Source organism: Electrona antarctica (genome assembly GCF_951216825.1).
Source record: "Electrona antarctica genome assembly, chromosome: 10".
In the NCBI taxonomy this organism is placed as follows: domain Eukaryota; kingdom Metazoa; phylum Chordata; class Actinopteri; order Myctophiformes; family Myctophidae; genus Electrona; species Electrona antarctica.
In genome coordinates, this window is record NC_136791.1 from 36,266,726 (window position 1) to 36,289,062 (window position 22,337).

The following is a 22,337-nucleotide window of genomic DNA, read 5'->3' on the forward strand; positions in this document are numbered from 1 at the left end:
GAATCAACTTGTAAATATGCTGACAATATAAAACTATATGTTAATATAAAGCCAAATTAATCCTCAGACTACAAATCCAAAGATGTACACATTCATGTCACGTCAATAGTAATATTACACATTAAGTAATTGCATTCAATATATAATTATTTGGTCCAATGAATAGTGGACCAAGTTACCAACTGACTACAGTAAGTTAAATACATTTTATTTTAACGCACATTTAAAGATGTAGTGCTTTAAACTTTTGTTGTTTTTGTACAAATAATAGCATCTACCTTTAAAAACAACCAAAGGCTGTCCAAAGTGCTGCACAGCAAGACAATTACAACACAAATGCATAAAATTAAAGCATACAAAAAAAGAAACGTGAGTTTAAAAAAACGTGCACAAAAAAGTGTCCAACCATCTCTCCATGAAGGCAGGAGTTTTTTTTTTAAAAAGGGCCGGGGAGAACGCAGGTGTGTTTTAAGCCAGTGAAGCTGCTACAGTTGTTATGGCAACAGCTCAGAGTCACCAGCATCTCAAATGCTACCTGTATCACACACAGCTTGATCTTTACTCACACCACACAGTCTACTTCCAGCCAGGGCAGTGGTGGAAAGTAAGTACATTTACTGATGTACTGTACAATTTTGAGGTACTATTACTCTACTTCTGTGACACAAGTATTGGTTAAGGCCTCACTCAGACCTTTGCAGCATTGCTGCATGCTTGTTGTATGAATGCTGTGAGTGTCATGGCCGCCCCAATGCATTTCCAATGGAAGTCACATGGTTTGAGGACTACATTTTGGACTACAAGCTGTTGTATGGCTTTCGGCTGTGTTTCGGCTGCGCCCCTTCCCCTCATACAACACAAGTGTTGTGTCAGACCATGTGACTCCCATTGGAAATGCATTGGGGCAAGCTGTGTCACACCCTTTGTATACAACAAGCATACAGCAATCTGTTGCGACCGTGTGAGTGAGGCCTTAGGCTTTACTATACTTTTACTTCTACTCCAACATCTCAGAGGCAAATATTATACTTTTTACTCCACTACAATTATTTGAAAACCCTGGTTACTTTGTAGATTTTGATTATTAAAATACATGCATTAACCACCACTTCATCCCTATTTTCAAAGCATTTTTATACATTTGGTAACTTGTGAAATGGGACATTCTGCAAAATGTGTACTTTTACTTTCAGTACTTAAAGGAGCATTCAGTGATTTGGGTGATTTGGAAAGAATCCCGGTACGGCCCCGGCCCCCGGTAACAAGATGTGCACATGCACGCACTGCAGTGGGGGGACACGCAACAGGCCGACAGCACACACACCATGGCCCGCCCCCGCTATGTAAATATACTTTTGTACTATTGTGGTATTGCTACTTTTACTTAAGTACAAATGTGAGTACCTCTTCCACCACTGTTCTAGGGTTTCTACTTTTATGTTGCAATTGCGTTATTATAGGGTACATTCATTGAGAGCTCATTATAATCCAGTGTTGTACAATGCAATGTTGCATTGCTTTGTCTTCTAGGGAAATAGCCTACACCTTTGGGGAGGATCTTATTAAACCCTGTGAGTGCTGTACAGATAAATCAATTATCAGTCAATGGGTTGATCTGTCCATTCTTAAACCCTCATCACTTACATTGATTCTGTGACACAAGTATTGGTTAGGCTTTCTGGGCTGATGCAGAGTTAAAGGGCCATACATCAATCATCAATACCATTGTCTGTTCACAGCTTCAGCCATATATTATTCACAGACATATTGTACAGTACATTTACTGTTTGTGGCTTTATGTTTGGAGCAGGCTATAGCCATTGAAATGTTACCAAACGGTAAATGTACCTGAATACTGTAAGTAAATCAACGTTGGTGGTGTAGTCTATCATGCCATTACTAGGAAGGCTGGGACAGACAAACAGACACAGGTTTTGTTTTTAGATTGATAGATAGCGGGGTTCGAGCTGGGGTGCCTGTCCTGATGGCTCAGCAGGTTATGGTACTGACCGTATGCTCCTTGTGAGTCCCGAGGACCTGAGTTCTATGTCTCATGTTTGTCTTGCATGTCTTCCCTCTTTTTTGTCTGTTTATCTAAATAAAATATAAAATGCCAATAAAATAAAATAAATACAAAAATAGATGTTCTTCAATGGTTGACAGACACCTCACATTGCTCCCATGACCCGATCTCTCACTGAGGTGTCCATAATTGGATTTCTCCCGTGTCAGATGTGGATGGGCATAAACTTATGGGGACAGCCATTTAAACAGCTCACCATGACTTGAACTGGAAAGCATAACTGCCTTTGTTTGTCACCAATGTGGTAATTACCTTTTGTTGTATTGCCAGGTTCCGTTCCAGTACACAGTTATGACACACGGGGTTGGTAAAGTCTGTCAGGCAGTCTGCTGCCAAAATCAATTCTTTATTCATACATCACATACACAACCTGAATGTAGATTTGACACAGTTGGCCTTATTGTTTGTTTATCAAGATATTGAGCACATTAAAGATTGGGGGAATGTGTTGAACAATTACAATTTACATTGAATTTAGGCATTTATTATCCAGAGCAAAATTGTAGTAGTGGCATGAACCGTAATTGTATATAGGAAAGCAAAGCAAAGCAAAGCAAAGTTACTATATTTACCCAGGGTAACTGGACTAAGCATCAGATACTTGTTTACAGCCAGGCCCTGCTCATAGAACATTTCATGGTAGTGGTTCAATGCCTTGCTCAAGGGCACTTCAGCGGTGGTAATTTTAACGTGCCGGTCCGGGGATACGAACTGGCGACCTTCCGGTATCAAGACCGCTCCGCAAACCGTTCTGCCACCGCTGCCACCGCTGCCACCTAAAGGTGGGGCTAGCTTAATAAAGTGGAAAGGATTTTAAAGCCTGTATGTGAAAGCTGCTAGTCCAAAAGGACGAGGGGACCGACCTAGCCAAAGGCAAATATAATTTCCCTGCCGTTTTGAATCATACATCTTCCACTTTGTCAATTTGTGTTCAGTATTGCTGTCAAAAAGCACAACCACCACATGACTTGAACATGATTCTGTTCTAGTTTATAGCGTGCCACATTATTCTGCCCACCAACTATTCAAAAACAGCATGTGTTCATGACTGAGTCAAATCAAGATGCTTGTGGTGACTTGTAAATACCAACACAATAACTAAGAGGAAACAGTCCTACCCAAGAGACAAAAAGAGAGGGATTTATCATGTAACATGTTTAGAAAATTGCTAATCTACAAGGTCACAATGCATCATGATTTGAAGAGTTGTGAGATTCTTAGATATATTTTATACAGTACTAAACTGTATAAAATACAGTTTAAGAGGTTAATGATTGTTTTGTAATAGTAATCCAAATCTGCAAAGTACTGTAACTATAGTGAATAATGATCACTGTGTTTACTCCCTTGTCCTGTGCTTCAGTAGAATCTATATAATCTGATTAAAGATTGATCAACAATGATTGATCACTGGTCATTGATCAAGTACCCTGTGAAAGACAATGGCCCTGGTTATGTAGGGATGGTGGAGTTCTCCCAGCTCTTAAACCAAAAGGGGTTGTTCAGAATTCTATTGGAATTCAATGGTTGGTTTGGCTGCTTCGATGGCTGGCTGCTGCGTGCCTACTGCCTATATAATCTCTGAGTCACTGGGTGGAGGTTGGTGATGCTTTGTGACTAAACAGTGTGGATGCATCATGGATAATGAACAACATTCAATACAAGGTCAATGAACCCCCCGCACGCACGCACGCACGCACGCACATCTCTCATTAACCCTACCTGTATCTCTCCCTCTCCCTCGCTCACACACACACACACACACACACACACACACACACACACACACACACTCACACACACTTGCACGCCTCTCATTAACCCTATACTGTATCTCTCTCGCTCGCACGCACGCACGCACGCATGCACACACACACACACACACACACACACACACACACGTGCGCGTGCGAGCGCGCGTGCGCCTCTCATTAATACTACTGTATCTTGCGCTCGCACGCACGCACGCACGTACACACACACACACACACACACACACTTTACAAAATGCTACACATCTGAACCCACCCAGTAATTGAGTAGCTACAGATTGTAGATTCTTCTCACCAGCAATTATGTTTCAGCTGATGTGAATAAGCAAGCACTCCTGGAGTTCTGAAAGGTATTCATTATCTGCCTGTGTTTAGTTAGACAGTTGAGCATGGAATGTCACTGTGTGTGGTCTTGTCAGTAATATCACAGTAACGTCCTCATATCAGAAGAGAATTCAAATGGATGTGTATGAGCCAAATGGGTAATTTACTGAGTAAAATAAATGCTGTGTAAACTGTAAACCGTAAAGCCTCTATTTTAGCTTTTAATTTACATTGTAAAATATATCTGATTTGAGAAGACTTGCTTTCTATTCTCTCATTGATTGTGGCATACAAGTTGTGTTAACATGACATCATATATTATCTGTAAAAAGAAAACCCATCTTGAAGAGTTTAATGAGAGGCAAGATATCCATCCATCCATCCATCTTCAACCGCTTATCCGTAGTCGGGTCGCGGGGGCAACAGCTCCACCAGAGTGTTCCAGACTTCCCTCTCCAGAGCAACATTAGTGACTTCCTCCTGGGGGATCCCGAGACGTTCCAAGGCCAGTGAGTCGATGTGTTTCCTCCAACTGCGCCTTGGTCTACCCCGGGGTCTCCTCCCAGTGGGACGTGCCTCGAGGACCTCCCTAGGGAGACGCTTGAGAGGCATCCTAACCAGATGCCCAAACCACCTAAGCTGGCTCCTTTCCAGGCGAAGAAGCAGCGACAGGATATCATGTGCAAATTAACAAAGTGTAAAACTCATATCTTTCCATATGTGGTTTTGAAGACCTCCAATCCAGCCACCTCCAATTGGCAAGCTGCAGGTGGATTCAACACCCCTTGATTTCACATAATACATCTCACTTATATACTGAGCCCCTGAATGGCCATGCATTCAAAATATATTGACAAGACAAGAAGACAAGATATTATCTCGTCCGGACAAGATATTATCTCGTCCGGACAAGATATTATCTCGTCCGGACAAGATAATTATTATCTTGTCCGGACGAGATAATAATTATCTTGTCCGGACGAGATAAAATATATTTTGAATGCATGGCCATTCAGGGGCTCCGTACTTATGGGCACATTTAATGATACATTTTAAGCACTGTTTTGCTTTATTTAGATACAAGGGTGCAGAGAGAAACTGAGTATAGAACGGGAAAATGACACAAAATTACACAAAATTACACTGGGTGGGTGAGGATACACTGTCTTCTATACCGGTGTGCCAGACACCCACACTTAAATGTCAATAAATCCTGTGTGTAGAAAGAACCGGAGGGGATTGTTCCTATTCCTACCTATAGGGCAGTGGTTCTCAACCTGCGGTCGGGACCCCACATGATGCTTTTCTTTTTTTAGTGAAATATCCCTTTAAGGACTTTTAAGACCGTTTTACTTTCAAAAGTAATCAACAAACTATACTATAAAAACTGGTCAAACATTGGCTAAATTATCAAATCATTTAAGAAAGACGGCAAAGATTGTGAAATTCGGCGATCTACAAGCTCACAATATTTATCTGTGGAACAGAGTCAAATAAAATTGAATGCCTCAAGTCCTACATTCCAATCAGGGTGGGCGGCCCAGTTCAAATTATTTTGGGGGGTCACGTCACAAACAGGGCTTTCAGAAAGTAGCACTCCACCACCCAGCTTAGACATGCAGACACATCTGCCATGGAGTGATATTGTATAGCGCTAGTGACCACAGATTCTAGCATCAGCAAAAAGTGACTGCTAAAATGCAATGGCAAAATGAGCTGAGCTATCACATACTCTGCTTATCTCCAAGTTCTGCTGAGGGTGAATTATGCTTAGCAGATGTTTTTTCACATATTATAATCCATTGATTTTCCCTGAGCCGCTTTGAGATGACCCATGTCCCCAATTCCCATTTCAGTGACTGTATTTTAATTAGGTATTTGGTTTTACTGACCTCTAACCCCTGTTCACAAACACAGTCATTAATCAGTGGTTGATTGTCTGTCTCTTTATCTCCCTTACAGTGGATGACTTTGGGTTTGTAGGCCCTACTCTTCTGTCTCATTCCCTAACGTCAATGCATTTCTGCTGATAATCATAGATTTTGATTTATTGCTCGTATTAATTCCTCATAAGAACAACTAGGTATTATCCTTCTACGTATTATTATATTTGTTTTGTCTAAAGGCTGTTTTGTATGGTAAAGAAAAGTGGTCTCAACTCAATCCAATAGGCCTGATGTCCTGTCCAAATCAATCACACGTCACATTATTAACATTTACATGCTTACATGCGGAATTAGTAGTTGATTGTAGATGAAGCTGAGAATTGTAGAATATTTATTTTTATTTATTTTTTCTTCCTCCAGTGTCACCAAATCATGCTAGAACATATCAGAACTTGTGTGAAAAATACTAGGCATTGATGGTGTGGTCACTGTGGTGGTCAACCTCTGAATGTAACTGTTAGACCTGTAACTGTTTATACTTTATCCACCAGGTGTCAGTGCTAGCCACCAGGTGTCTTCTAGGCATGCACTGAATGGGCATGCTGTTAGGCTACTAGATATGCTATCTACTATCACACATTTATTTAATTTTCACAAAGTGTAGGTCGACAGTATTCAAACAGTTGTACACATTGTAATGATCTAGAAGAAAATGTAAAATAATGTATCGCCATAATCGCCAGTAAATCGGGGAGAGAGAGATCAGATAGAGCTACAGAGAGAGAGAGAGAGAGAGAGAGAGAGAGAGGCGGTTCTACACGTCTATCGTTCTGCCCCCAGTCATCATCTGAACTCAGTCGAATCTGCAGTAGCCGTTGCGTTGGTCTCTTGGAAAGGAGACAGTGGAGGAAACGGACACAAGAATGAACACCATGAGGAATATCCAGCCGTTGGTCTTCATTGCCAGGGATTAAAACCATGGAGCTTTAATTAGAGCGGTATCTTCTGATTCAATTCTAAAAGGATATATTTTATTTTGCCGCCCTGCTTGAATCTAGTCTGCTAGATAGATTCTTCCAGGATGTTGTCTGGTGGATTTCCTACTGTACCACAATGGCTCAGCTTTTAGTTTAAAACACCATTTCTGCAGGAGGTCTCTTGTTGTGTGGTCAACCTTGTAGGTAGGTCAACCACATTCGTGCAGCCGCAACGCTGAATTTGTAGAAGTCAATGGTGCTTTCAAGAAAAATGTGATTCCGTGCCCTTCATATTGTACCTTTGGCACTGGGATCAACGAGAAGATTGTGGATTACAGCGTGTCCCTCCCTGGCTGCATTTGGAAGAAACAAAGCGGAGGTCTGTCAGTGATTATTAGCTTTTCCTGCTCTGTCAAAATGAGTGTGTGTTTAATTGAATCAAACACATGAGCGGATTTTAACGCAACGCCGTGCCGGGGAGGAGGGGGACGCTACGGAGGAAAACAAAATCTGTGAGGAATTGTTTCCCCATCTGTAATTTCTACAAGAGGCTGCACTGGAGGAGAATTATGGAAAACGAGGTTTTTACCCCTCTGCTGGAGCAGTTTATGCTCACACCGCTGGTCTCATGGGTAAGAGAGCCCCAATAACCATTTCAATATGTTTTTAAGCCCACTAATTAACGACACGTGCCCCCTGAATACCCTCTATAGAGTATCAGGCTGATACATATCTGCACTGTCCTTTTTATTTACAGGCGAAGACAGTCGGCCAGGTGACAGTAAACGATGGTACCCATCTATCAGAATATATGGAATTAGTGGATGGGATTTACCTGAACGAGATGATGCTTGAGATGTAAGTATTTAAGAATGAATCTATTTGTCTATGTCATCTGTTAGGTGTACTGACTGTCTATACAGAAACAATGGACCTCATATTGGGGTCAGTGGTCAGGTCAGAAATCACACTTTTACACACTTATTGTTTGAAACCACTGGAGCTAAGACTATACAGTCTACAAGACAGCCTGGCCCCAGTGACTGCAGACTTCCACCTACATGTCATATATAGAAATGATGTCATGTCAGAAGAACTCCAACCCTTAAGGGTTAGGGTTATTTGGAATATTGTTGGATTAGACATTTTTTAGTAGCCTAAAGCTTGCTTTAAGAACCTCTCTACCCATATGGGCTGCCACTGTATATGCTACTGCTAATAGCTGGAAGGGAATCCGTCCAAAATCATCAAGATTGTGCACTTGGTGACAACCCTAATAGTTTACAGCCTGATCATGCTTTTGGAGCCTTGCACTGCGGCCATTTGCAGCAGGCAGCTCTGACAGCTTCCAGTTGATTGCATGGAGCAGTGTCATTGTCATCCCTCTCCCCAGCCAGCTGGAATGTCACAATGTCAAGTGTCATTTGCAGAAAACTGACTCCCTGCCACTGGAAGATGCAGTTGCAGTCTTTTTGATTTACAAAGTGAGAGAGAGAGAAGATGACATGCATGTTTTTATATGGCTTTAGTTTAGATGATATCATTCTGGCTCTCCAGTGTGTGACTGACACTTATATGTTGAATGGTGGACAGTTTTCCATTCCTTTGTCTGGCAGCCGTTTGTCAAAAGCACACCTCTGCTCACATTTTTCCCTATCGGCACTACTGCTAAGGTTTATGCTTTATGGCAGTCTCTCTGTTGTGGCGAGATAGCCCAGTGATCAAGTCCTCTCCCATTTGAATTTAAACAAATCTCATAAATTGTGTGTTTTCATAGGCCATGGGGTTGAATTAGGCTACAATTGCATAGATGTGGTGAAAATCGAGGTTCTTCTCTCCATTTTGATGTAATGGCAGTTTTGGCAGTCGGTCACTCTTTGGTACCGTTGTATTTCTGTCAGTACTTTCGGAGTCTACTGTCCTGAGAAATGTTGGGTCAGGGTTAAAAAATATCAATTTAGGATATTGCGTTGTTTACTACAGTGTCTGACTTGACGATCAATGTAAAATTGGGGACCCAGTTGATGCTGTTTTGAGAAGTATTGACCATGTCACACCCGGTCAGGGTAGGATTCCCACACCAGAGTATGACGTAATACCAAAATGTGTGTGTACATGTCATGTGTGTTCCATGTGGTCAATTGCTCTACTATCCACTGGTCATCATGCATGGTTTCTCCTATCCTGCTTTCTTCTATTGTATCTCACGTGGTCTACCCAGGGTGACCGAGATTGGCAGGTGAATGCACCTCCTGTCCAACAATATCTTTTGCAAATGCAAAATTGCAAATCATGTTCAGTTGTGGAGACACCATCCCCATCTCTCCCCTGACTTTATAAACCCCCACTGACGAGTGTTCCTGCTTACATCTGTCCGTGATGCTTGCTGTGTGCTGTAGATGCTATTTCGTCGCTGTCGGGCAGAAACCTTGTATCAAAGTAGCAAAAATGTACAACGTAGATCTGCTATTTTTCAGAAAATACAAATTGAGTGAAAGTAAATGGTTATGTGTGTCAGTGAGTTTTATAAATATTGAACCAATAAAAAGTATTAACAAGAACTTGTGTAATAAATACATTTGATCAATTGGAACAGCGGTTCTTTTTCAAGTAACAGTTTTGAACATACAAGTTTTCCAGTTTCCACTCGTCAACGACGGTATAGCATCCATCCAATTTTTGCTTTGTTTATAATAGAAAAATATGTCAGTGCTAACATGATCAACAAGCACTTGGAAAATCTAATACTAGACATTTTTTTAAATGTTGAAATGAACAAGTTTTGAAAAGGGCAGCCATAATATTGTCGAGAGGCTGAGGGTTTTTAAGGGGTGCAAACCACTTCCTTAAGTGACTATGTGTGTGGGTGCCTGCCTGGCTGGCTGCCTGGGTATGTGTGAGCACGAAAACAGCATGGTTGTTTTTCACCACCTGTGCGCAACCTAACACACACACAAACACACACGCACATATGAACTGTATATATGGTGATTTCAGGTGTGCCAGTACAGTACAGTACAGTACAGTACAGTACAGTACAGTACAGTACAGTAGAGGGTACAGTAGAGGGACCCCCACCCACACGGTAATGGTAAATGTCATTTCTCAACCGTTTCGGACGTGTGGCGGCTCGCCAGAATCGGGCCGGCACCCTGGGTGCGTTCCTGTGGGTCTGGAACTCCATCCCCCCCAGAGACCCCCACACAGAGTTGCACCACTTACTTCACACGGGTGTGATTTTGTTTTGCAGCAAGGAAAATGTCTTCAGATTAGGCCTACTGAGATTAAACTGAAAAGTTTTAACAATTTTCATAAAACTGTTTGGAAAATTAATTTAAATCTTATGCTTTTAGAGAAGAAATGTTGGAATGGAAGAAGGCATGTGTAGGCATGTTTTGTGATCCACTCATCGGCGGGTGTATGCCTCATGAGATTACATGTCAAGTGTGTGAACCCTGACTGAGTGCAGGTTCAATGAGCAAGTTCTAATCATGTTGGACAAAACTAGTTAAATTGAACCCAACTTGAAGCATAAACATCACACACACACACACACACACACACACACACACACACACACACACACACACACACACACACACACACACACACACACACACACACACACACACACACAGCTGTTCATTTCAAAACTCCCATTCAATAGGAGCTCTGTCTTTATCTTAAAAACACTAAAACAAATGGGATTTGTGTGAGAACCTTCCTCTGTGGTCAAATTTAAGCTGTTGTGGGTGGACTGATGCTAAGAGAACAGCCAGCGTATAGCCCAAGTGAACTGTGCCTACTTTATTTGTCGCCTGGCAGGATGTTAGGGATTGCCAATCACTGTGCGTGTGTGTGTGTGTGTGTGTGTGTGTGTGTGTGTGCGTGAGAGACATTGGTATATGCAGGGTTTGTGTGTCAATGCGGCTGTGTGCTTGCGTGCTTGAATGCTGGTTTGGGGGTTTTGGTGTGTGTATGTGTGTGTTTCGGGCAGCTGTTGGCAGTCATCTTGCCCTGCCAGACTCTTAAACAGAAGGCTTATTGTCAGCTGTTTTTTTTGGTTAGACTGTTCTCTGTCTGCCTTTCCCTGCTTTTACCAAGGTGACATGATCACCCACCTCTGACTTATTGAACTAAAATAGAACAATATTCACTACGTCCTCATAGTTAATTTGGTTAACATTTCTGTTATTAACAATATAGCTTTATCCTTTATCAGTATGAATTGGAATTCAATCACAATAATAAACTCTTCATTGCATTGTATGACATTCATGCAGTGAATTTTCAATGGTACTGCAACAAACAAGTGAAACAACCCATCAAAAACAGATGTTTTTCATTGACAACTACTGTAAAGGTTGAGTATGCAGGAATGCAGATGAAAATGAGCTTTAAGGTAACTTGGTACCGTACATCAAATTGTAAAATATTTTTTTAAATAAAATTAATTTAATTATATCAGACAGTGCAACATTACATTACAGAACCATATGTAAACAGTATTTTAAAATTTCAAATATTTAGTGTACTAAGTCTACAAACCATGTTAGTAGAACTGATGAGCCAGGGTCGTATATTCTTGAATTGGTGATGGGTTAGGTTTATACACTGTTCTGCCTACGAAAAAGAATGTGTTTTGTCGGTTGTAATTCTATTACATTTTATTTACCATGTGCCAAGTGCAGACATTCAGCCTGCGTGTTGATTTAGTTCACTTGGGTTAAAATGATTATGCATTCATTCATGTTACCAGTTGATATGCAATTATGCATAAGGGGCTTTAGGGTTTAGAACATTCACTACAAAACTGTCCAGGTCTTTGCCAGAATAATAGTCGTTTTCAGTGATTGTATGACATTTATCATGTTCTTGTTCTTTTCATGTAATCAGGAAACATGAACAAATGTATTGCGTGTCTGAATTCAATGCTGAGGCTGATGTTTGTAAAGTCGTTGCCTGTATGCAACAGCTGTGCATGATGAACGTGAACATGACTTAAGGGTCCCGGTTTGAGGGGCTGAATATTTGGTCACCCTATCCATGTTAGAATGAAAGAAGCATGCTGTGGTTCAGGTTGTACACCTACATCAATACACAAGTGAATGCAGCAGCTTTGAAATAACTCTCTCCAGCTCGGTGTCATTAAAAACAGCTTAGAAACTTGAGGCCATGTTTTAAATCTCCACTTTGAGGAGTTGAACTGTAATCGCACTCATTCCAACACATGCATGATGTGCATTGTGCATGCATGCAACACACTAGTTTTCAAACCACATTATCGTAGATTGTGTCTGTTGTTGTTGTGATAGTTGCCACCGATCTTCTTCAGATCGATATGGTCTTCTTTAAAGGGCAAGACCACTTTCTTTTTAGCTTTGAGTTGTATATTTACCTTGCCATAATGTAACTCCAAATGTGGACAAGAAATAAAAAAAGAATTGCTTAGTATAATAATTGATTAGAAATTGATAATTAAAAATATGCTCCTCATTGACTTACATTGTAGGCCTATGCTGAAACGGCTCTCAAAGTCACTCTTAACATGTAAACAAAGTTGATTCAGACATTATAGAACATCACCAAACCCAAAACATGTTTTATATATTTTTTAATAAAAATGTTAACTTCCTGAGATCTGGATCCAGTTCCACAGATCCATTCCAGGGTTTCTTCCTAATAAAAATGGCAAAATCAGCAGGAAGTTAACCCCCCCCCCCCCCCCCCCCCCCCACACACACACACACACACACACACACACGCACACACAAATTATATATATATATATATACACACACTGTAGGCAACTGGGTTTGGTGATGTTCCATATTGTCTGCATTCTGAACTACATACGTTAACCAAACCGCTACCAAAGTGGTCTTGACCTTAAAATAAAATGAAGGCGCCAACTGCACTTAATTCCTTGCCACGCTTGAAAAAAGTTTTTCTACTAACGCCATTTATTAACAATAATGTCTGTGGCTAAGACATAGGCTTTTTTCCAGAGAGAGAGAGAGACACACACACACACACACACACACACACACACACTTTCATTCATTGACTAGCAGGGGAGGGGATGTTGTGTGTAGGCCATGTGTTGTAGGGTTGTGCCCGTGTGTATAAAGAAGCGGATGGTTTCAGCTGCTGTTGCAGCATGAATGTCTCTCTGGCTCTATCGGAGCCACTGACAGACCTGAGACAGACAGACTTGGCAGCAGTTGTCAGAGAAACAGCAGGGAACAGGGCGACTCCAGGATTATCTAACGGTTTGCTGTGACCCAGATGGCACTCCCCCCATGACAAACCCAACCTAGCCAATTAGGTTGCCTCCCCAACACTGTCAAGACAATTGGTTTCCCCGCCCAGCACGAGGGATCCAATTAAGTTTCTGTATGAGTGAAAAGTGTCTAGCTAATTCTCCGCTCTTCTGTCAAAATCCCCTGACCTTTTTGTGTGTACAGTCACTCAGAAACACCGGCATAAATCTAGACTCATAACAGCCATTGTGCATTTAGAAAAGAGCAATTCATCATCAGATATGGATATCATTTATCCTGGGTGGTGGTTTATCAAAAAGAGGTTTATGAGAAAAGCCCTGCACATACTTTCTATGAGATTGGGTTTGAACTTCAACTACATACTGTATGAATGCCCTCTGATAATGCAGGGCTCCTTCAGAACTAGAGACATTCCTATGTAGAGGAAAGCTTTTGTTACGAAGGTCTGTTTTTGTTGTCCTGTTTTGCGGCACCACCAAGGGCAAGGTGGAGCCTGCGGAACTGTTGCGGCTCGAGAATCCACCATTCCTGAATAAAGTGCCTGGTGCTGGGAGTCTGGTGCAACGCACAGGGCCTGACCTGGTGAGAGCAGGAGTGGACCTGGTGAGACGTAGGAGGGGCCCGACAGGAGTCAACCCACAGAGCCTAGTCCTTCCACGCGCCAGAATGGTACCTCCCAGTCCCGGCAGAGTAGTTCAGGAAGAACGGATTGTGTGGCCCTGGTTTTTCCCTAATGGGACTGATCGAGGGTAGCTACTGGGACGTAAGTCGGGACTTGATCACCCCGGCTGGGTCACCTGAGTGAGGGGTATGATGTTGCGAGACCCGAAACCCCGATGACCTTAGGAAACATCACTGAGGATACGTCCCAGGTGCATCCATGTATGTATGTATTTTGTTTAGTTTAGCTGTGTTTTGTTTGTTAATTGTCCCTTGGTTGAGCCTTTGCTTCAGTTTTTACAATGGAAACTGCATCCATGAAATGCATTATTTATTATGTGTGCAACAGCATGGGTTGCATACACAGAAGGAAAACTCCAGATTCACACTAATTATATACTGTATAGATGAAGCAATTTAACAAATCAACTAAGCCAACAAATGTATTGTTCAGCATAAGCTGTTGGTAAAAGCATATTCCCATTGTTCAGCTTGTCTTCAGGAAGATACATTTCAGTGTCAAGTTGAAAATGTTGTTCTATACAGATGAATGGACAACTACACAGAAAATAAATGGCAATGTACCAAAAATATTTTCTCTTAACATAAAAAATGAAGGGACCTGGGCCCGCACTGGCCATATAGGGTTGTAAGTAGTTAAAGGTTAATTTCTGATGTTTTGTCTGTCATCCTATCATTGTCAAAATGTAGCTTCTAAACATAAACGGGTGACAACATTTTTGTCACCCGTTTACGTTTTAGAAGCTACATTTTGCTGATGTACGGTAAAACTTGAATGTCCCAGAGGGGCAATTTGCTTTACAGACGGTAGACAAACACAATACATACCCTACAATACATCATACACAATACCAGATCCTTATCTCCCACACTGTCACAATGAATTATGGGAGACACAATGACCTCCAGGGTTATAGTTTCTTTAAAAAAGCAATAGCAGAGGGAACAGACATTCTGTATCTACTATCTATTAGTGCTACCATGGGGAGACAATGGTCTCTGTGCCATTGAGATGACCCTCATGTCATACATGTACTTAATGGTAGCACCATTGTGTCTTACAACACAGCTTGACATTGTTTTCGTAAGTTTTGTTCTGTTTTTGTAATGTGGCTCCTAGGGGCTGACCTGTCTAGAAAGGTCGGTGAGTGAGTCTTGTCTGTGATTATGGGGCTAATCTTGCAAAAACCACATATCAGTGCCAACTTTCTGTGCATTTTTCCTGTAGGCCAAGTAAGTGCCTCACAATTCTAGCTGCCTTTGACAGGGTTCTGTTTGTCTTTGTGCAATCTGGGAACGCATCGGCAGTGAAGCCGAAAGTCTTGAGAGAGTCTTTGTGTGACTGTCCCATCTATACACGTTTTCTACTTTTTTGAAATATTGAACATTCATTTTTTAATGGAAGTCAGTGGGGCTGTTTCTGAGGTTTGCGCTCCGCTCACATCTCGCGGCATATATCTAGCGTGTCACGTGATCGGCTGTAGCCAATCGGAAGAAGTCAATCGCGGGATTTCACAGCCGTCCTCTTCCTGTTTCAGTACCGTTTTAACCCTTTTTTTCTGAATCTAGGATGCATCCGCGGTGATTGAATAGAATACGGACGTTCTGGGTTCATTTCTGATGTTATGCTGTGTCGAGGTTACAATATTAACGCTTCAGAAGAGAAATAGACTTTAGTAGACGGACCATATACTGTACATCATGGTCAATGACTTGGCCACCCAAGTCATAGACACCAGAGCCATGATAGACACGAAGGTAGGAACAGGCGCAATTAAGAGGTTGAATCATCATATCATTAATTAATGAGGAGGATTGTAATATAGGATACGCCATAGATATGCCATAGATGACTGATGTCACAGGCTGGTCACATGATGGATCTGATCATCAGCTCTGCAATCGATCACAAATATGGGACAATATTATGCCGATGACTGTAATGTATTCCAATGTGGACTCACTGGACTGGCGACTGAATTGCCCATGTGGGATCAATAAAGGTCTATGTATGTCAGCATTTTCTTACGACATCAGGGATCCCTGTATTTCCATATTTAGTTGATAGATACGATAGGTCATTATGTTAGTGGTGATCGCCATGGGTTTGATTGATTGATTGAAAATGTTATTAACAGTTTGCAGAATTACAGTACATTTCAAGCACAAACTCAATACAAAGGCTGTTAACTGTGAGTGGACGACCCAATTAAGCATTACACTTGTTTACAACCGGGTACTCTGAGAACGGGTACAACGGGTACTCTGACAAGATGTACAACAAGTACAACAGGGTTTGCATGAACGGGTGGGGTGCGCTGCCACATTCCCAACCTGCATTGTTCCCTACTTGCATTGCCTCAGGAGAGTTCAGAGTTCAGACGTCCCGGTCTAGTTAGTTTAATTTCCAAAATAGTGAAAATAGCCAGTCTACAAGTTCACAAGTCGGATAGCAACGCAATTGGCATTATGAGCTGTTCAATAGATTGGATATTTTGTATTATTTGTCGTATGACTCTTTCTGCTCCTCATGTCATCTCCTGCACCTCCTGCTGTCTCGTCCTCTTTTCTCTCCCTCTTTCACTTGTTCCCAGTCGGCATTCTTCATCTCCACCCGTGCATCTCTTTCACACTGCTGTGTTTTGTCTTCTATCTCAGTGGTTCTCAAATGTTTTAATTCCAAGGACCCCCAGTTTGATATGCATTGATATGCACAGACCCCCATTTAATCCTTTTAATGTGTGGGACCCCAATCTACACTATAATCCTAACTCTGTTTGTGTACGAATGGAACCAAATGCAGCCTTATGGTCAATTTTATTTGGTTCCATTTTTACCTCAAGAACCCCGGTCACCGGATCCCACTTAACCACTGTTCTAATTCTATTCCTCCCACTCTCTTGTTCTATCCATCCATTCCTTACCTCCATAGCCCACCCCACTCCTATCTCCTCCTGTTTTCTTTGAGCAGCATGCTGGTGTCTTTGTTGTCTTTCTACAGGGGACTAGGTATTTACAACAGACATATTTGGGATTCCAGCTTGAGAGAAGCAGCAGCTACTGTGCTGTGCTGCTCTCTCTCTGCTGCTGCCTGGGCCTTGTGGACCCCAGTCTTTAACGTCAAAGAATCAAACATTAAGCTCAAGGTCAAACATTAAGCTCAAGTTAAGGTGTTGTCAGCTGAAAAGGGTGATGTGGTTTATCACGTTTTCCCATTTGAAATCCAGCCATTTACACCTCATCTAGACAGGCAAGGAACGAGTGTTCCGACAGCCATTTTATTTTGGACCCCAAATTCGGTCCCCGACCTCAACGTTGAGAATCAATGATGTAATTCGATCTTGAGTTGCATGTGATTATGCGTATGACCCCATAGGACCAGGGAAGGACAATGCCCCGAAGTACAGGATGCTGGAATAGGGTTTTATTAGCTGGCTGTTTCAGACTCCTTTATCTAAACTGCTTTGTCATGTATGTGCAGTAAGTTACAGACTAAAAAATGATGTTCGCCTGAGAATATCTTAACACCCCGAACGCCCAGGGTTATTTAATCCATTAAATCATATCCCGGATGTGGCTGAAGCAGCTACGTAGATGTAGCCAAAACACTCTAGAGGCGATTGACAACAACCGGAGATATGATTAATTATACCGCGACTAGCGACGGGACCGCGTTGGGCCGTCTAACACATAATCTTTGCTTAGAATTGGACGGAATGATTTAGATCAAGAGTTATTAACGTTTTAAGATTTTCGGTCTCGTCGGCTAAACACTGTTGCGCAACATCAAATGTTGCGCAAGACGCTCCCAGACGCTCCCAGCCTGTGGAGCGATGCGATCGGTTTTGATATCAATAATATCCGTCCTTTTGATCAATCTCCGTCCTGGGTGCTGGGTGTTACTAATTGAAAGGGCGGAGAACTTTGTCCTGCATGTGCACTCAGGGTGTTAATATGTAATCTTCCTACAGAATGTTAAATGGTTTGGCTGAGTTAGTTATGCTTCATCAAGAGCTACCAACTTGCGAGATACACACAAATAAGCCATACATAGTCTACTTCTGTACTTGTGTCCTCCAAACATGAAACCTATCTCAATTACAATAACATTAACAACCAATACGATTCCTTTTACCCATCAAATGATTTCGAAACATAGATTAATTACGTCATTTATTTGAAGGTTCGTAGCGGTCGACAGCACTTGCGCACTCTGCATGCGCACTATGGCCTACTTGTGTGCAATGCGCAATGTAGACACTTGACAGAGTGCAGTTCTAGTTAATCCATGTTATCAGTGTTTCCCTAATAAAGATATTGAAACTTGGATTTAGACTTTTGTCATGGTTCCCACCTAGAAACCAGTTTGGTGGAATGGGAAGAGGCCCTGGCCTGTTTTAAAGGGGAATTCCACTCATTTTCAACATTTTACTGTCATTAATATACCTTGCTGTTGTGTGGAAATAATACATTCTGTGTTTCCTAGAACTGGAGGTCTGAAAAAAAACAGTAACATTGTGAAGTACATCTTGATGATCAAGATGTACTTCACAATGTTAATGATTTTTCAGAGAATTAAGGAAAGGTAGAGAAAAGCCAATGAAAAGACAAGACAATGAAATGACTCATGAGGCAGAGAGAGGCAGGACTCCTTGCACTGGTGGTATTCTGGGCTGGGCAGCCTGTGCTTGTATGCATCTGACTGTAAAGGGTTGCGTTGTGAGTGAGAAAATGGAGCAACTTAGAAGGTGCTGCTATTTTGGGCATGTCATTATACAAATTGTAAAGAAAGAAAAATAAAGTGAGGGGTGCAACTCCATGTGGGGGTCCCCAGAAGTTCCAGACCCACAGGAACACGGCCAGGGTGCCGGCCCGGTTCCGGTGAGCTGCCCCACGTCCTAAACGGTTGAGAAATGACAGTTACCGTGTGGGGGTTCCCAGGGGGTCCCTGTACTGTACTGTACTGTACTGTCACACCCGAAATCATCATATAGTGTGTGTGTGTGTGCGTGTGCGTGCGCGTGTGTGTGCGCGCGCGCAACAGTGATACTTGGTTGTGAAAACCAAAAGCTATTTTCGTGCTCGGACACACCCAGGGCAGCCAGAGACACATAGCTGTCTATAGGAGTGGTTGCACCACTCAAAAATCTAATCTACCAGCTTTCAATGAGCATTGTGAGCCTGTAGATCAGCTAGTTTCACAGGACACCTTAAGTTGACATGAACAACTGTCAACCTCCAACATTAATACTCTCAGGAACATGTTTCTGTCGATAGACTATTTAAGAGGGAAAACGGCACTTATGGAGATACCAGTACTGGTTACTGCTTATTGATTGATTGACATTTTTATTTCACAGCATCTAGAATGGGTACATTTCAAATGAAAGACTTGTTTACATCAGGGTCATTTAACATTTAAAGACGTGAAAATCCCAAATATACACTTCTATGAAAAAACAGGAAAATCATCAGATAAAATCTGCAGATAATTTCTGGTGATTGGACACACGAATACCACACACGGTCGTCTTGCTCTTAGCCATTTGGGTCTATCTTTGTGTGAATTACAAGTCTCCCAACAATCCCCACATTCCTCTCTGCTATTCGGCTGTTTTCATCTCAGAAACACGCACGCACTTACGCATGCACGCACACACAATCTCACACTCAAACACACACCACCCCCTGCTATGTTTGGACAGCATGGCTTGCAGCCTCTATCCCTAACGCGTGGCCAAACATGCTCCCTTATTGTGTGTGCGTATGCGCGCCTGGGCATGCATGCTGACCCTAATGTACCCTGTCATATATAGGTTAGTGCGACTCTTTTACACAGTCCAGCCAATAGAGGACAAGAGAAACGCCCCTTTTAGCCGCAGGCCTCTGTAGTAGCTTGCATTGACTATGGATGACAGCACTGTCTGACTGACTGCCTTGCTGACTAATTGTCTGTGTGTCTGGCTCTCTGGTTTAAAAGCTGACTGTCTATATAGTGATAGTATTATCATATAATTTATATCATCATTACATTGCTTGCTGTACTTGTACAGCAAGCAATGTACAACAGCAATTCTTAAATGCTTATAACCCAGCATCCTTTTCCTGGGGCAGAATATTTGCCACGTTGCGACGTGTTGTGACCTTGTAGAGCTGCAGTTTTTGCTGAAGCAATTTGGTGTTGAAGAAAAAAAAGGAGCGGTCCTAGTATAGAGCCCTGGTGGATCTCCAGTCTTTTCACTTGGTTAAGTTATGCTCAGATTGCTCACGATTTCGAAATGTTAATTTGTCGTCATGGTAAATACAGGAGAGCATTTTCTGGAACGTTTGTGAAACTAACTAGCACAAAAGAGCCCCTTATTCACATGCCTTCAGACCTGCACGTGGGGCTGTGTCGTGTGCTCTGTGTGTGTGTGTTTATGTTAGAGAAAATGAGCGAGACAAAGCCAATGGGAGATGAAGGAAGATTGTGGTGTTCTTATGGCTGTTTTCTTGTGCGGCAGGCCGGCAGCCATGTTATTGGCTCCCTTGCTGCATAGCAATGTGGCTGTGTGAATGGCTAACTCATCTCTCTCAGTCTCATTCTTTCACGCTTAGCCCTCATCTGTCAGGATTACAGCCCCCTTTTTGCTTTTTAATTGAGGGGTTAAATCAGACCCTGTGTGTGTGGTGGGGGTGTGTGTGTGTGCGTGTGTGCGCTCATTCAGAGTCAGACCAGCGTTGACTTGAAATTCAAAGGCAATGAGGGTGCTATTTTTGCAGATGGATTCTTGTGTATTGGGTGGTTGGTTGCTGATCACAGGACCTATTATTTGACACACCCACAGTACAGCTGATTCCCATAAAACGTTTGAAATGGCCATTCATTCTCAACAGCATGAATCGTAAAAAAAATAAACCAATTATTAGCTTTATTGTTTTATTAAGACTGTTGCTAGGCAATGCATCTAGTTCCAATGGATTTCATGTAGATAGCTGCAGGATTATCTGGTCCTAATAGAAACCTAAAGGTGTTGTCAAACATACCATAGTGCTATACTAGAGCACAGATGCAGACATGCTATAGGCGCACACGCATGGCTGCACCTACCCTACACACCGCATGCATGCTTGCACACACACACATCCACATACAGTATAAGATTCCCTCCCCCCATGAGTTAAATGACCATGATATATAGGTCGGACTCATTGGATGTGTCTTGTAAGAAATATATAATAAACCAGGATTTCCCCCCAACAGGGTGACCAAAAAATACCAAGTGATTTGACAAAAAACTTAAAAATGGGAAAGTGACTGTGTAGAAATATACTAGTAACTTCAGACATTCTTTTTTTTCTTCTTTTTCATGATCAGTACTTTATTTGGATTTTTTACAAATAAACAAACACAAGCAAAAACAACATCAACAACAACAGAATACGTATGCATGGACATTATGTATGAGCACAAACATAATATAAAACAAGGATGGACAAGATAAACAAATAAAAATACAAATAAATCTAATCAAAAGTTTAAATTAGTTTACACGACCAAACACGCAGCATGTGTGTTCTTTTTCAGATGGTCCTACTAAGTGAAAATTAATTCAGACTGTAGCATCCATTCCCAGCCTAGACCACTGTTTCCCAAACACTGTGTTGGGACCCATTTGTGGGTCGCAGACACATTGTTATGGGTCCCCTTATTTTTTGTTTCCTACATTTTGTTTTTAGTTATGATTATTTCAAAACACAAACACAACGCGGCACGAAGCGACGTGTTGTGAGCTTGTAGATCAGCTATTTTCACTAGTTTGGGTTCCCAGGCGAATATCTTATCTCTGTTTTGGGTCACAGGCTAAAACGTTTGGGAACCACTGCCTTAGACACTAGACAGTCACAGTGGTACTGAATAGGCTACTGTGCTCGTTTCCAGATAATAGGACTGTTCAGTAAGGAGATGATCACAGACCATTGCAGCCTTATTGGTTAGTTTGAATGACTACTATTGCACTTACTCTCTGAAGACGCTCAACAACAACCTTTAACTACATTAGCCCTGGTGTTCGTATAATTTTAATGTTTGGTCTCTATGCTTAATTTATAGGCTACTCCATCGTACAGTATGTTAACGGTGAATCGTTGTGAGCTTGTTGATCGATTGGCTATGTTTGCAGAGCAACAGTGTTGTATGAAACAAGTGTAAGTGGTTCACTTTTCCCAACATACCCCCATCAATGTCCCCTTGCACTGGTTAATAACAGTCAATTATTAGGAGTGACAAGGGAGGACAGGATCAGAAATGACTACATTAGAGGATCAGCCCAGATTAGAAGGTTTGGGGA

General features: G+C 41.9%; 2 protein-coding genes across 6 annotated transcripts in view; one reads left to right on the forward strand and one right to left on the reverse strand.

Annotated features, from left to right (window-relative positions):
- Nucleotides 1-22,337, reverse strand: part of hhat (hedgehog acyltransferase) — a 428,216-nt gene that overhangs the window by 197,750 nt on the left and 208,129 nt on the right. The window lies entirely within an intron of this gene.
- ccdc88ab (coiled-coil domain containing 88Ab) overlaps nucleotides 6,901-22,337 on the forward strand; it is a 98,007-nt gene continuing 82,570 nt past the window's right edge. For all 5 annotated transcript variants that reach the window (XM_079511730.1, XM_079511731.1, XM_079511734.1 and 2 more), the window contains exons 1-2: nucleotides 6,901-7,674; nucleotides 7,800-7,900. In XM_079511730.1, coding sequence (XP_079367856.1) covers nucleotides 7,612-7,674; nucleotides 7,800-7,900 — 164 coding nt within the window. In that variant the 5' untranslated portion in view covers nucleotides 6,901-7,611. The remainder of the gene's footprint in view (nucleotides 7,675-7,799; nucleotides 7,901-22,337) is intronic.